The following is a 14,644-nucleotide window of genomic DNA, read 5'->3' on the forward strand; positions in this document are numbered from 1 at the left end:
TTATGACAAATATTCTTTGTATACTGAATGTGTTATGTCTTTTGTCTCTCTAACAGTTTTATAAAAGAGGTATATGTTACGCAACAATAACTCTTTCATCTGCTTTGCTCTCTTTTTGCACTTATTAATGCCTTTCTTCATTATTTCTGTAAATCAGCCTATTTGACTCCACCGGGGAAACGTGTCATACCATAAATCATTCTCGGCGAGAGGCAAGGCTCGTTGCGAAATAGGGCAAAGCCACAGGCGGCATAAACTGTTTGATTCAGCCACCTCTAAAGCTGAAATATTTTACCATGCTAAAACTGTGTGTGTGTTCTTGCATGCATGCGTTCACACCCATCAACTCAGCCAGAAGTAATAACATCAGCTCCTTTGAGTTGCAGAATTACTATCAGTCACACACACACAGACTTACTTGCGCAGTCCGAATAAGAAGCATAAGGCATTACAGTAATGGAAAGGCCTGAGGCACGGATTTGAGGGGGAAAAAACATACTAGCCGCCCCGATTATAATGTTATATTGTTTCATTTCCCCAGAGGAAGTGTGTGTCTCTGTGCCTGTGTGCATTTGTGTTTGTTTGTGTGTGTGTGTGTGTGTCGGCAAGGCTTAATATGTTCTATTCTCCGGCTTTGTGAGGCTGGCATATTGCCATCCATGAGGACGTGCAAAGCTCTTCAAAGTACCTTGAGGACCGAATATTTAGGAGTGGAGGAGATGGGGGAGGATAAATTCATGAATGCCAGAGGGCCCCATAAATTCATAGCAGACAAAATTCATTTATACTGTACATAAAGGATCAATATGTAATAGAAACAGGTGGAGAGGAGAGGGGGAGGAGAGGAGGAGAATAATGGGAAAGCACTTAGGGTGAGCAGTAAGGATGAGAGGAGCAAGGAAAGTAAAAAGAAAGAAGCAGAATTGGTAATGTCTCAGAAATAAAATCCACACGTGACAGATTTTTTTTTTTTTTGCGCTGTGTGTTATTCCCGACATGTTCCACAGAGAAAAAAAACCTTCAACAGACGTAAATAATATTTCTTCCCTATGTGTAACATGATTAGATTGTAATTGTTTTAAATTACTTTCTGATATCTATGTAATCAGCTTATGCCTCTGAGAATGTGATTAGTATTCATCTGGCCACCTCCTGTCTGCCATGAGAACTCCCTCCTCTGTTTTCCATTTTATCAGGTGGACTCATCATTAACTGAGCCCATGTTACTGTTTCATGATGTACTTAGTAGTTTATGAAGTAGAGACCATCTCACTTGCTTCGGTTAATACCCTGTAAACCATATTTTTGTCTCTTACTCTTGGTTTTACGGTCCTGAGTTAATACAGTTTAGATATTTCACAGACTGCAGTAATTTTAATGTATTTAGCTATTTGCAAAAAAGGCATTACTCCACTAAAATGCAATAATAATGGACTCCAACAAAGTGCATCTCTGCAAGTTTTTGCGCAGTGAGCAATTCATTTTTCTCACTCAGTTAAAATAAAGAATGAGCTCAGTTTGATCATCCCTCCTTTTTTCCCCTTTGTCACCTTTGCCTGAATGTTTATTTCTTGCTTCAAAAAAAATTGTATTTCTTATTATGTATGTTAGATTTCTCCAGCTGTCTGTCACTCAAAATTGAATCAATCTGATGCTTCTGTCTGCTATCCATCATTGATCCATCATGGTATATATACTGCAGCTGAAATCAATAGAAATACAATACCTGCACACTTACACAAGGACAAATAAACAGTCTTAAATCTGGCATGTTGGCTTTCTGGGTCTAGACTTTCAAACTTCTCAATACCACTGATCCTCTCCAGGCCCTTACACTGTATTGTGGACAAATCTCAAGCAATGCGCTCATTGCCCATGACAAATCAGAAACTATGAGTAACAAATAGCTATAAACAAATGGAAAAGTCATCCAGGTCCAGGAAATGGCTTTCATCTGCTGACTCAGGCTAATAGAAATGCTGATGATAATTCTGACAGTAATAGTGACAAAAATGCTTGCTCTCCACACACATCCTGCTCGAGGCCGTTCAGCAGTTAAATCTTATTGATGCAAACTTACTGAAAATGCAGTTTTGTCTAATGCTTAATTTCACTGTGATAATGAGAAACATGATGAAAGCCATCTGTTTGCCACAGGTATGCTGAGTTACAGCACAGCCGAACACAAAGTTCTGACTTCGCATGCAGCCAGATAATTAAAGCTGCCACTGCATGAATTGAGTCATTCAATGAAACATGTCAAACGCAAAGCGCATCCTCCCACTGTGACATAGATTTGCAGTGAAGAAAGCGCCATGTAAAGCCAGCTCTGTCATCAGATGTAACACTTTATTTGCCTGTCTTCTCACTCTGTACATCAGCCAGTTTGACTTTCTGGCACTAAGGTTGAGTCTCGCTGACAGTCAGCTCCACCCTCTGTTCTATCGCCATCACGTTTCTTCTCTCCTTCAGCTCATCCCAGATGTCAGGGGTGGTGGTGCTGGTCTGCCCACTTATCTGTTTGTGCATTGCCTCGACCCCTTTGTGCTTTGCTTGACTTTCGTTTGCACTTAATGGACTTTCTACCTGAGCACGTGTCTCAGTCTGACACAGCAGAAAAAGTCAAAGTAACTGTGAGTAACAGAAAACTTGTGATGCTCAAGTAGGTCTCGACCTGTACACTGTTGGAGCCCGAGCAGCTGCTGTCGGTGTGCCAGTCAAGCCGCTTTTCCTTCAACAAAATTTTAACCAGATTGTCTACAAGGTCAGGCACTGTTACAGTTAAGGCTGGCTTTCGATCCTCAGTTATTGTGATGAACTCTCTGGACCTCTCAGTGTGAAGTACATCGCGATGACGTCGTCTCTGGTGTTACTATAGATGCAGTGGCCACATTGAATCGGCAGCAGCACTGTCTGTTGTTGCGTTCACCTGCCATTTTTGTTGTATAACACTAGTATTTTCAATTCTATTGACATTTTTAGTAATGATAATGATTTCTTATTTAGTCTGGAAGACCACTGCAAAGGAGCTGTGTCTTTAGAGAGTAATATGTATAAACTCTACAGATGAAAAATGCAAATAAAACTAAATGAATAATATTCACTTGCCTCTATCTATTACTCATAGATACTATAACAGCATGTTGTTTTAAATGGTGGAAAAGTGTGGTTGCATCTTCTCATTGGTCCTGCAGCTCACTGTGCAGTTTCATCTCTAATTCCAAATTTTAGGCTTTTGGATTTATGCCACTAAGCTTACCCTGTTACTATACCCTATTTATACTGTATAATTACTGCACTGCTGCTTTTAAATAGAGAGAGGCTTAAGACTTAAAATATTATCCCTATCTTACACCGTGAAAAAAATGTTTTTTACCACGTTATCGCTTAAAAAAACAGGATTCGATGAAGAAAGCAGCAGCATTATCTGGTGAAACCTGCAAATACTGTACGTGTGACATTCTTATGCATGGAAGTTTTACATGCCGCAAGAGAGCCGATTAGGAGAGTCTGTAAAAGTTCACATGCTGATGGAAGCTCTGGGGCTTTGAAGTCACTGAAAATCACATTAAGAAGACAAACAATAAGTGAGTTCGGATGTTGTGATATTGTTATTGTGGATTTCATAGCTTTTCGTATTATTAATCTTCCAAACCCTTCTCATTCCATTCTGTCTTGAATACACCAATGAGTAGATTCATTTAATTGCTCTGTGTACTATACTGACTGCAAGGAAAATGCAGTCTTATTGTGGTTCATAAATGTCTTTTTTTTCTTCAATTGTTTTTTATTTCAAGTTACAATATTACCATTTTTTTCCCCAATTTGTGAAAGACTATGTGACACATAAATATGCTGTCAGTAGCAGTCTCCTGATTATTAAAAATAGTGTGACACAGCTCACATTATATGCACACTAATGACTGATTTACATTTTTTTTTCCCAGAATATTGCAATTAATATATTCAAGCAACCTAAAGTAATTAGGTTATTTGGATTAAGGACACAGGATATAGATATGCTGCAAAACATAATAAGAGAAATAACCCATAGAATGAGACATAAGTTCTGTCAGTGGGGGGTTGTTTAGGAACAGAAGGCACAGTACTCGTATCCTTCGAGTTTTCATAATTTTAGCACATTTGCACATCATTATGCTCTCTTAAGCTTTACAGCTATGTATGGACTTTGTTTCCATACAGCCGTTTACGTCTGACATGTCAGTACTGAATGAATGGAGCAACAGACGGACCACTTAAGAACAGAACAGCTTGATGGTGGTCATGCACATTATTTAATTAGTGATCGCAGCATGCAGGAGTCAACGTCTCTCTCCTGTGTTTATATATCATAACCAAGAGCAATATTCACAAAGTATAAATGAAAATGTATTATCTGAAACTTCACTGCCATCCACTCTCTGCTCTTGTTGCAGTGAATCTGAAATCGACTTCAGCTTTGACAGGCACCGTGAAGACACCTGCAACAGTGTAGACTCAGAGAGGTCACCTGTGTTTGTCTCTAAGGCAGTATTACGATGGCTACTGGCAATATATGTGAGGACTCTACTGTAGACAAGTTGAGTTACAGTATTGAATGGTCCAATTTTTCCTGAAGTGGTCAAACCTGCAGATTTTGTCCGCGGTGTGCTGTAGTTCAGTCTCAGGAATATCCGGCTCTTCTCGGAGCGCTGTCACCTCCTCCTTGCTCCCTGCACCTCCTCCTCTCTGGTTGTCACTCCAGAAACTTGCACTAGAGGCATGAAAGCCAATCATTTCTCTCCTGCACTTTTAAGATTTTCTCGCATTACCAAGACTGTGATTTCAGTAATTACACACCAGAAATCAGTCTCTCGGCCTTCTCCACTTTTCTTCTTCTGGAGCTGCTGTTCAGGCTTAGTTGCTTCCAGCTCCACTGTAATTGCTGTCACCTTGTTTTCAGTGGCTGTCAGTCTGGAGCCCAACACTGAAATACCGTAGAGGCTGAGAATGAAGTTCTTTAAAGTAAAGCTGTCTAACAGCATTCCACGACATCTTCATACAAATACATGTCTGGGGTGTTATTGTCTATTGCTGCCGATATGACCCCATATTCAACGTATATCCACTCCACGGAAGCCTTTTTTATTGGCTTTTCCAGTTTCCTGGTGTCTGATATTGCAGGTTTTTCTTTCTTTTCTTGTCTTTTTCTTGAAAGGTGTAAACAGTAAGCTGCAGCAGCCTTTACACTACAGCATTTTCAAACCAGATAACGGGGGGACGTTGTTGCATGAGTCTGTTGAATCTCTGAAATATTCCATTTTAAATTGGCAATAAATAATACATGAATGTCTTTCTTTTGGTGGTGGTTGTCTGTTTCTGAAGTAAATTTTCAACTGCAATCTCAAGTGTGCATGGTGAGTTTGAACACCAATCAGATCCTCAGCAATAGATTTAATGAAGTGAGTTAACTTTCCATTTACATATATTCTCATGAGTAATGATTATGATTGTTACTGACCAGACAATTAGGCAAGAGAATAAATGGCAAATTATACAATAATGAAAATAATCATAATTTTAATTAATAAGAATTTCATCACCAGTCTAAACATCAGATGTGGTCGATTTACTACCCATCTTCTCCTTCTCTAGTCGAGCCACTCGCTCTCTCTTTGCAGGTCAGCCTTGGTATTCCTCAGTTCCACCTCTGCTCCACCTCTGCTCCACCACAGTGTCTCTCAGAGCTCTCAGCTCATCCCACATATCCATCTTCTGTAAACCTTGGTTAGCTTTTCTGCTTTCTCCCTGGGCCCATGTCCCGGACACACCGAACAGCAACACCAGCCGCAGAGTAACCCTCATCCCTCCAGAAGTACCTCAAAGAAATGAAATGGTCCCAGTGACCACAGGTGTTGTGAGCAAAGAAAACTCTCTCTCATTATTGTGCAGAGTTGGCCCAAGAAGGTCATCCATGACCAAAGGAAGGAAGGCTGATGCAATGTCCACAGCTGTTTATCCAAGATTTTCCCTTTTATTTATTTATTTTCTTTTTAAAAATGACCCCCACACCAACACAGCAGAAAATGACTTAAACCGATACAGTTGTTGTGTTAATTACATTATGGCACTTGGACTGGAAATAAGTAGTATTTTTCTCAAATATATCATTTATCTTGTTTATGGTCACTCGCTGCACGCTCACCTTTAATATGTTTTCCAAATATAACCCATTGCATTATAGTAAATGATAAATGATCCTCTGTTAGATTTCAGTGGGGGGGGGGGGGTTTAACAGAAAAACAGAATTGTGAATAATAATTGTGTTTTATGTGAGCTTAAAAGTTGGTTTCCCTTGCAGAAAGGGACAAGTTAGAGATGCCAAAGTGTCAGGAACAAATGTTTATCTAAAATTCTAAAATAGGACCATATTTCATTTTTTATTGTATGAAAATATTCTCAACTTTTCGGTGGTTTTAATGGGTGACTTTTCAGTTTTGGAAGACATTTTGGCCACAGTTGGGTGACTTTCTCTTTCTAATGAGTAGTCAAAGTGAGGGTGTGAGATGAGTGAACTCACGGTGTAATTTTTATTTTTTTTTTTCATTTTTAATTCATTCAAACAAACAGAGCAAAGTGACTGGTCAGCCTTCCACCATGGGATCAGGCCCCTGCCTTAAACAGTCTTATCTAGTCAAATCTGAACAATTCTCTCCATCCTTCCTTCTCGCTTCTTCATTATCTGCGCTGTTTTTATCTGTGGCAGACAGCCGGCATGTGCGTGACTTGAACTTGTGTGTTTCGCATGTGTGACAGGAAGAGAGAGAGAGAGCACACCACATATTTGTGTGCATAAGCCTTGTGTGTCTGTGCTGCGGTGAGAGTGAAGATTCAGTGCTGCTATCGCTGATAAGCTCATCATTCAAAGCTATTGCAGGTGATGTAAAACAGATGAGGGGACACGAGGTTACACAGTATCTATTTTCCATTACATTCAAGAGGTTATAGAGAGTGACGGGCTGGAGCAGAGAGCCTGATAGTGATTACATCAAATCAACATACAGTCAGAAATGTGATTGTCAGTAAAAGAGCGCGTCAAGGTCACTTTCTACTGAATTTTTTCTCGTCAGTCAAACAAATCAGACGCCATCCTCTAATTTTATTGTTGCACCACTCAGATCATGACTTGTCGAATACAACAAACTGCATGATTCGCTCTCACTCGAGCTCTAACAGAGCTAGTGGAAAAATATGCACAATTACATTCATGTTTGTACGGTTGTGTGTGCGTGTGCATATTTAACCCGCGTTGCCCTGAACAAGGCCACAGCGGTCAGCCACCTCAGCTGGTGGCCATCTTGGCTTTAAATTTCATTGTCACAGCCATGATGACATACACACATACACATGGTCACTGTGGTAATGGAGATTAATTAGTGTAAACCCCCTACTGACATTAAAGCCATGGTCTGCAAGCACGTTCTGGGAAGAAATAAACTATGCAAACGCATGCCTTATAAACGGTGCAGACACACAGAAATTGTCACACGCATGCACTAACGCGCCCTGAGTCAAATGTATTGACACATGCAGAATGCTAAGTTGCATGTGTACGGACTTGAATGCAGATTGACGAGTATGTGCGCGCCGCCGAGATTGATTTTGCACGTGACCGCACCTTGAACCTCGCTACAGTGTCCTCACTATCAATGTATTACAGCCAGTGAAGCATTGAACGGAGTCAAATTGAAAAAGACAGACAATGCAGCAGATGGCCACAAGAGGAGAGGAGTATGAAGATGGAAAGTAAAGATGGAAAAGTGAAATGCAGAAATACAGGACAGGAAATAAAGACAGAGAGACGGAGGAAAGAATCAGGGACAGAGAGGGAGGCAGGGAGGGAAGGATGAATAGAGATTGGTGTCAGTAAGAGGTGATGTATAGAGGAAAGGGTGATGAGAGTGAGCTGGCTTCTCTCTCGGCTCCAGTAGTAATGTCCCTTTCCAAAACATCACTCATATTTAATGGAGCACAGCTACAAGGGAAGAGAGAGAAAAGGAGAGCACAACACTCACATGCACGAACACACACACGCATACACAAATCCTACTCTGACATATGCAGACAACCCAGCACATTACCGACTTGTACACACTCGCACAGAATGCTCAAAGCTTGCATGCACAGATAGAGAACACACATGCACTCTGGCACACAGGGTTCTCTGAGAGTTAATGGAGTTGAGACACAGGGGCCTTGAGACGGGAAGCCGCACTCAGCTTGGAGAGGGGGAGAGAGACATAAGGGCGAGAGCACAAGAGGGAAAGGAAGAAGAATTGGCGAGCACTGGCATACATATGAGAATATGTGTTGAAGTGAGGAAAAAATGTGATGGAGACGGGAAGATGATCCTCCGCTGAGCATGTCTTAACTGTCTGAAGCCACATTCACCAGGCAGCTTAGATGAGGGCAAAGAGAACTCAGGGGTGCGATGATTGTGGAAAAACAGCTGTATGACAAAGTAGAAGGTAAACAGAGAGAGATAGCTGCACATCACAAGCAGAAATTGCATTTTCTAGTTTCACCGCCCACATCCCTCTCACCCGTGATGACTCACCCAGCCGTTTTTTTCGCTTAAATACTCGTCAGGGCCGTGATATTCTCCTATATTCTCTTGTTGCAAAGTTAACTTTGACCTAGTGAAGGGAATCAGTCTTGATTTTTTTTGTTCTTAAGCTACAAGTAAAGTCAGCAGCCACAGCCAAAACACAAGACCTGTTTAGACGAAAGAATATGGTGCAGCATCTTAAAAAAAAATTTGCATTTGTTTTGCTCCAGGAATCAGCTAAAACCTTGTACTGACCAACAAGGTTTTACACTTCCACAACATGACAATTATAATTTACGCTTGTGCAAAAACACTTTAGCAGTGTGTGTTTGCTGAGGATTTTTTTTTTTATCTCTGCTCCCCTCTAGGGTCAGGCCTTAACGACGGCCAGTGGCACACAATACGTTTGGTCGCCAAGGAGAACTTCGCCATGCTGACGATAGATGGTGAGGAGGCATCTGCCGTGCGCTCCACCTCACCTCTCACCATCACCTCAGGAGGAACCTATCACATGGGAGGTAAGGGTCACCCCATCACCACCATTCCACCTCCACCAATTCCACCTGCATTCATTCTCATCACATTCCTCTCCGGTTTCCATCAGAGCGTAAGACACCCGCTGCTCTTACAGAGGTACAGAAAAATGGGGCAGTGTCAGAGAATAGCTTCCAGTTTACACCCATTTACATCCAGGCTGTGTTTTAGTCGATCTGGACTACTTGTTTTAAAAAGTCTATAAAGTATTTAGAGACTTACAATCAATGTACATTTTCACACCCAGATCTACATGCACACCAAGAATATTGCACAAAGCACTCCAACAATTTATTGCACAGATGCTGTACATCAAATTGTCATACATCTTCATTGTTGCTGTGTTGCCTCAAACAAGTAATATTCCTTTTGTGCTTAATTGCCTGAGCGCTTATCCCTTGATAAAGCAAAATCAGCCACAGTACCTTTTAAAATACATGTTAATAATGTGCCTTTATATTGGCTGGTTTGTGTATGACAGTGTAGAACTTTTGTAGTGAATTTGCTGGTGTTCGTCAGCAGTGAAACAGGTCTCAGTGAAACTTTTATGATCTGTGCCAACAGAAATCTTATCTCTGTCTGTGTGTGTGTGTGTGTGTGTGTGTGTGTGTGTGTGTGTGTGTGTGTGTGTGTGTGTGTGTGTGTGTGTGTGTTTTTTTGCAGGCTACATATGTCTGCAAATCATTTATCATGCTAGAAATCTATATACCGATGGCCAGAGTACAGGAAGTTGCTCCAGATACACACAACCATACAGAGGAGAACACACACTAACAAATACACACAGACATACACACACACGCACAAGCAGCAGCCACAATATGTCTGAATTAGGGAGACGCCAGGTTAATGATGCCAGACACTGCTGTCCGTCTGTTAGAAGATGGTCCGTGTCTAAGTGTGCATGTATGACTTTGTGTGTGAGTGTGTGCGCGGCTGTGCGTTTGGTGTGTGGGCACCTGTATGAAATTACAGTAACTGAGAGAGATAGTCCAGACTCCGATAGCTCCATCAGCTCTCCGTCTCTCTCTCTCTCTATCAGGGTATAATCTCCTCCATCAAGCCAAACCATTTCCCCAGGCCAGTCAATAAGGATCAGAGCAGCTCACGCACACATCCAGATTCCTTTATTCTGTTGTCCATCTTAATTTACTCCTCGCTGCTGTTGAGTGATTCCCCCTTAAGCCCGAGATGACTCTGTACTTCTTTTTATTTCTGAAATCCAACTTTGTGAGGCCTCAATGTGCTCCTTGCATTTCACTCAAGAGCATCCAAAACCTGTTCCGTTGTTGTGTGAGGATTTCTTAACTTTGTAAAGGCTTTTCTCTGGGGCTTTCTTGGATTATTTAATCTGACGTGTTTGCAGAATCATTCAATATTAACACTCTATCTTTTATTATCACTTATCTCTCTTTCTGCCCAACTCTCTCTCTCTTTTACCTCTTTGTCTGTCTCTTCTGGTTTCTGTCTTCTCTCCTCCTAGTCCCTCTCACCCTCTAGCCTCTGTTTTGATCCAATTGGTGATTTATTGATTTTTGTAAGCTGAGTTGGGAATCAATACTGGCTGAGAGGAAAGGATCTCAGTAATGTCTGTACCCCTTGAAGAGGAGACAGACAGAGAGAGTGAGAGAGAGGGAGAGTGGAGTGGAAAAGAAGACAGATAAAAGATGGAGTTAGAGGAGGAAGAAGAGACAAGGAGTGAGATGAGGAGAAGCAAAGCTCTTGGCAGGGGAAATTTAAAAAATAGCAGGTTCATAAATGAGTGCAAGGCTTGAGAGAGGAGAAGGAGGTGAATGCTATATCCTAAGAGGAGCTTAGGAGCAGAGAGAAAGGGTGACAATGAGACATAAAATCCTATAGACAGGACATGCATGTCGTCAGAGGGAACACAGGGAGCCAAACACACATAATTCACATATTTATACATACATATACAGCTAGATGGATCGCTATGAATCAGAGAAATACGGCTATGTTCTGCAGAAGGTGGGCTGAATGGCAGCAACTGTGACTGGGGTGTTAGTCAGTAGTTTCACACAACATAATGAATGCAGAGGAGCAGGAAGTCTGGTGGCAAACACAAGTCTGATGACTGCGGTGTAATCAAAACTGCTGATTATTATGATAGCAAGAAACACAAAGTGATATTTGGGACGCCGCCGCCGCACAGGCCAGGGGAGAAGTTTGAGGAAGACATTAGTGCAGCTGCTTCTTTCAGTTCATTCTCAGTTCAGATTTCTTTTTTCATGGGAAAAGGTATGTGAGCTGTAGATTCACACAGCATACCGATAAGTCCTCCAATTTCATGACCTGATTTTATTTTACTCAATGCCTTGCTTCCCCATTATCACAGATTTACAATGACGGCCTCAAGCCATCCGAACCTCTGCGCATGGGTTCGTGTGATGTGTGTGAACTCGTATGAACAGAGCGTGTGGGTGTTTTGGACCACACGCTCCAAAACTCTGAGGCACACACACACACACACACACACACACACACACAGGTACACTCTTAACTTACAATTCAGACAGAATATATTATTCAAAACACTCATACCTCATCACGTTCCAGGCCTAATTTCCATCCCAGCACAGAGGTAACGGAATAATGTAGTGAGTGTACAAAAAGATAGTTTAGCCTTTGGCTTGCCCTCAATTACTCTCTCTGATCGCTCAGCTTGATGAGTCAGAGAGGCCAAGCGCATTAAGCTGTCCTCAAGCTCTCTAACAGTATTCCATCAGCACTTCTATGTGACTGAGACTGTTCTGGCACGATTCTGCCACAATTAGCAGAAACCCATCAAGATCATGATCAGTGCATGTTCTTTAGAGGCGGGGCAAGGCTGTAGATCATTGCTGGGAGTCATTTGTTTAGACCTTAAGGACTCAATCTGCTGTTGTTGCTGTCAGTGACCACAGGCCAAGCCAGACTTTGCAAGCAAAATAATTCTGCTACTACTAAAACATTATCTGGCTATATTAAAAAGGCTCTTAATACACTAGTTTTGACAATATCAATGTGTCTGCTGCTGTTTCTGTCGTGTTTTCTGTAGTTGACAGAGTGGCATTATGTAAAATAATTGTTTCTCTTTGTTTAATCAAGTAGAAAGTGAGAGAGTGTGCATGTGGGAAAGGCAGCAGTGACAAAAATGCAACACAGTGCTTAGATTACAGGTTCCCACCGTACAGCAGTTCATCTGTTAGATTTTAGACTGTACTTCAATGCATAAATAGTTTTTTTTAATTAAGGAAATCAATTTTTCAAATATAACAGAGCTCCTCAATGCTTTTAGATGGCATTAATATTAATGCCATCGAAGTGTAATATGAAGACAAGCATGCTGACATGAAAATATTTGCTAATTAATGCTTTAATTAACATAATAAACTGTCTCATTTGCATAAATGGTCATGTTTAATGTATTTTGATGACTGTGAAGGGACATTATGCAGCTCAAGTACCATGCCCAAAGTGTTTAAAGACTATGCAAATCATGCAGCGAATACATTCACACTTTTCTATCTTATTTCTGTCAACTTTTTAACATTGCTTTGTATGTGCAACTTTTATGTGCATTAATATAAGAAATTTATAGTAAATCCCTAATACAAGCTTTATAAGAAATGTAACATTCAAAAAAGTTGCCAGAAAGATGCAGTAACATTTCACTGTGACACGTCGTTGCTCTTGTTTTTCATGTATTTCAGAGTACTTTGAGTTCAGAGGCACTGAAGTGACCAGCCATGAATGTAGCTGTAGATACAATTAACCTGCCTTCTCTGATTCTGTAGCATTAAAATTCACGTGGCGCTGCCTAAACCCAAGGCTACAGGGGTACGATGCTTTACTTTTGATGTCAGACTTGGTTCTGCGCCCTCATCATCCTGTCCTCAACTATGCCCTCTTTCTTAATTTTGTTCTGTTTTCCTTTCTCCACTTTTTCTCCCTCCCTCATTTCTCTTGTTCTCTACAATTTCTCACTTCTCTCCTCTTTCCTTTCACCCCCCTTATCTTTTCTAACCGGGTTGACCCCTTCCTTTGCCTCCCCTCGTCTCCCTTCATCTCCATCCCTCCATCCCTCAAGCACCTGCTTTTAGAAACAGCCTCCTGAACCCAAAGCCTATTTTACGGGGAGTAGTTTCTCACTCCTGACACTGCGCTTAGAGAAATTAGTCAGTGACTGACATGAGACATCCACAAATTGAATTCCTGAAGAGGGATGACAGATGGACCCTCACATAAACACACACGCTCATACACAAGGCCATAAAGTCGCGCTCTTTTCTCCGCAGGAACTGAGGACGAATGGATACACTAATGAGGAAGTAGTCAATTATGGCATGTTCCACCCTGAAGCATGCTGGTGTTTGATAACCGCGGGGGGGGGGGGGGGGGGGGATTCTGTCTTTCCTTTATTAGTTTTGCGATCTCCACTTCCTTACTAATTTTAGAACTCAGATGAGTTGTTTAAGCGAGTGTCACAGCATTTCTTAGGTCATTGCTTCTTTTCTCACATTTATTTTATGGGCATGAATAAATGACAGTTTTATACTATTTGACAGTCTCAAACTTTGCTTTTCCATTACGATCTAGAGTATACCATGATGCAAAAACTTTTTAACCTTGCTGCTCACACTTCAGTAACACCCCTGCAATTTTTCACTTAGCTGTAAAGAAGAAAGAAATCTTTCAAACACATGTGGTGAATTAACACTCACAGTGTACACATCAGTCATAATTATCAGATACTGTATAGTATGCCTCCAGCCATGCTGCTCTGTACTGTGTCACCTCTCCTCCTTCATCTTAAAGCTTGTGATGAATTAGACATGAGAATCTCACATCCACATTTATCAAAGAGCGGCCTATGCTGTCTGTACGTGTGTGTTGTGTGTTTTTGTGTATATGCTTTCCGTCTTGTACTTTGTACATCAGCCATGTTGGGATCATCTTGTCCTTGACATGCGTGCATTAATGCTCGACACGCATGCATGGTACGTATGAAGAGGCACTATAAGGGGCTCTCAAGGTGTGCTGCAGCTTTTTATGTTTTACAGTTAAGGGAAATAGCTCGGGGAGAAATAGCATGAGGTGGTCAGTAGATCAGCACAATTTTGGGATATTGTGAGAATCTACATATTGTTCCAGTCATCTTGTCTCTTCTGCATGTGTTGTCGAGTTGCATCCAAAGAATATTTGTTTAATTTTTACGTCTGAGCATTTTGTCTGATTTCCAGCCGGGCTCATCTGAAAGCAGAAACATCCCCCTCAATGTGTTGAGATGCGGAAACAAGTGTTTTGTAGCCTGAGAGCCAGTCGTGCTAGTCAAATGATGTTCAGCTCGCAGAGAGCTGATGCTGGTCTTCCTGTGTGTATTATAAGAGAGGCTCTTTGGGCACAACGGGGGGGCTGTGATAGAGTGCCAGCAAACCTGTGGGGGATTATTGCCGCTGTTCCAGATCCTGAGGGCTTATGGGAGATAGAGTTTTTGTTTATACTATGAATTAAAGCCACACAGCA

General features: G+C 41.4%; 1 protein-coding gene across 1 annotated transcript in view; it reads left to right on the forward strand.

Annotated features, from left to right (window-relative positions):
• The window catches only part of cntnap2a (contactin associated protein 2a), a 297,644-nt gene that overhangs the window by 172,218 nt on the left and 110,782 nt on the right, over window positions 1-14,644 (forward strand). Inside the window, exon 10 of the mRNA XM_070985592.1 lies at window positions 8,956-9,105. Coding sequence (XP_070841693.1) covers window positions 8,956-9,105 — 150 coding nt within the window. The remainder of the gene's footprint in view (window positions 1-8,955; window positions 9,106-14,644) is intronic.

This window comes from Chaetodon trifascialis, chromosome 18 (assembly GCF_039877785.1).
Source record: "Chaetodon trifascialis isolate fChaTrf1 chromosome 18, fChaTrf1.hap1, whole genome shotgun sequence".
Lineage (NCBI taxonomy): Eukaryota > Metazoa > Chordata > Actinopteri > Chaetodontiformes > Chaetodontidae > Chaetodon > Chaetodon trifascialis.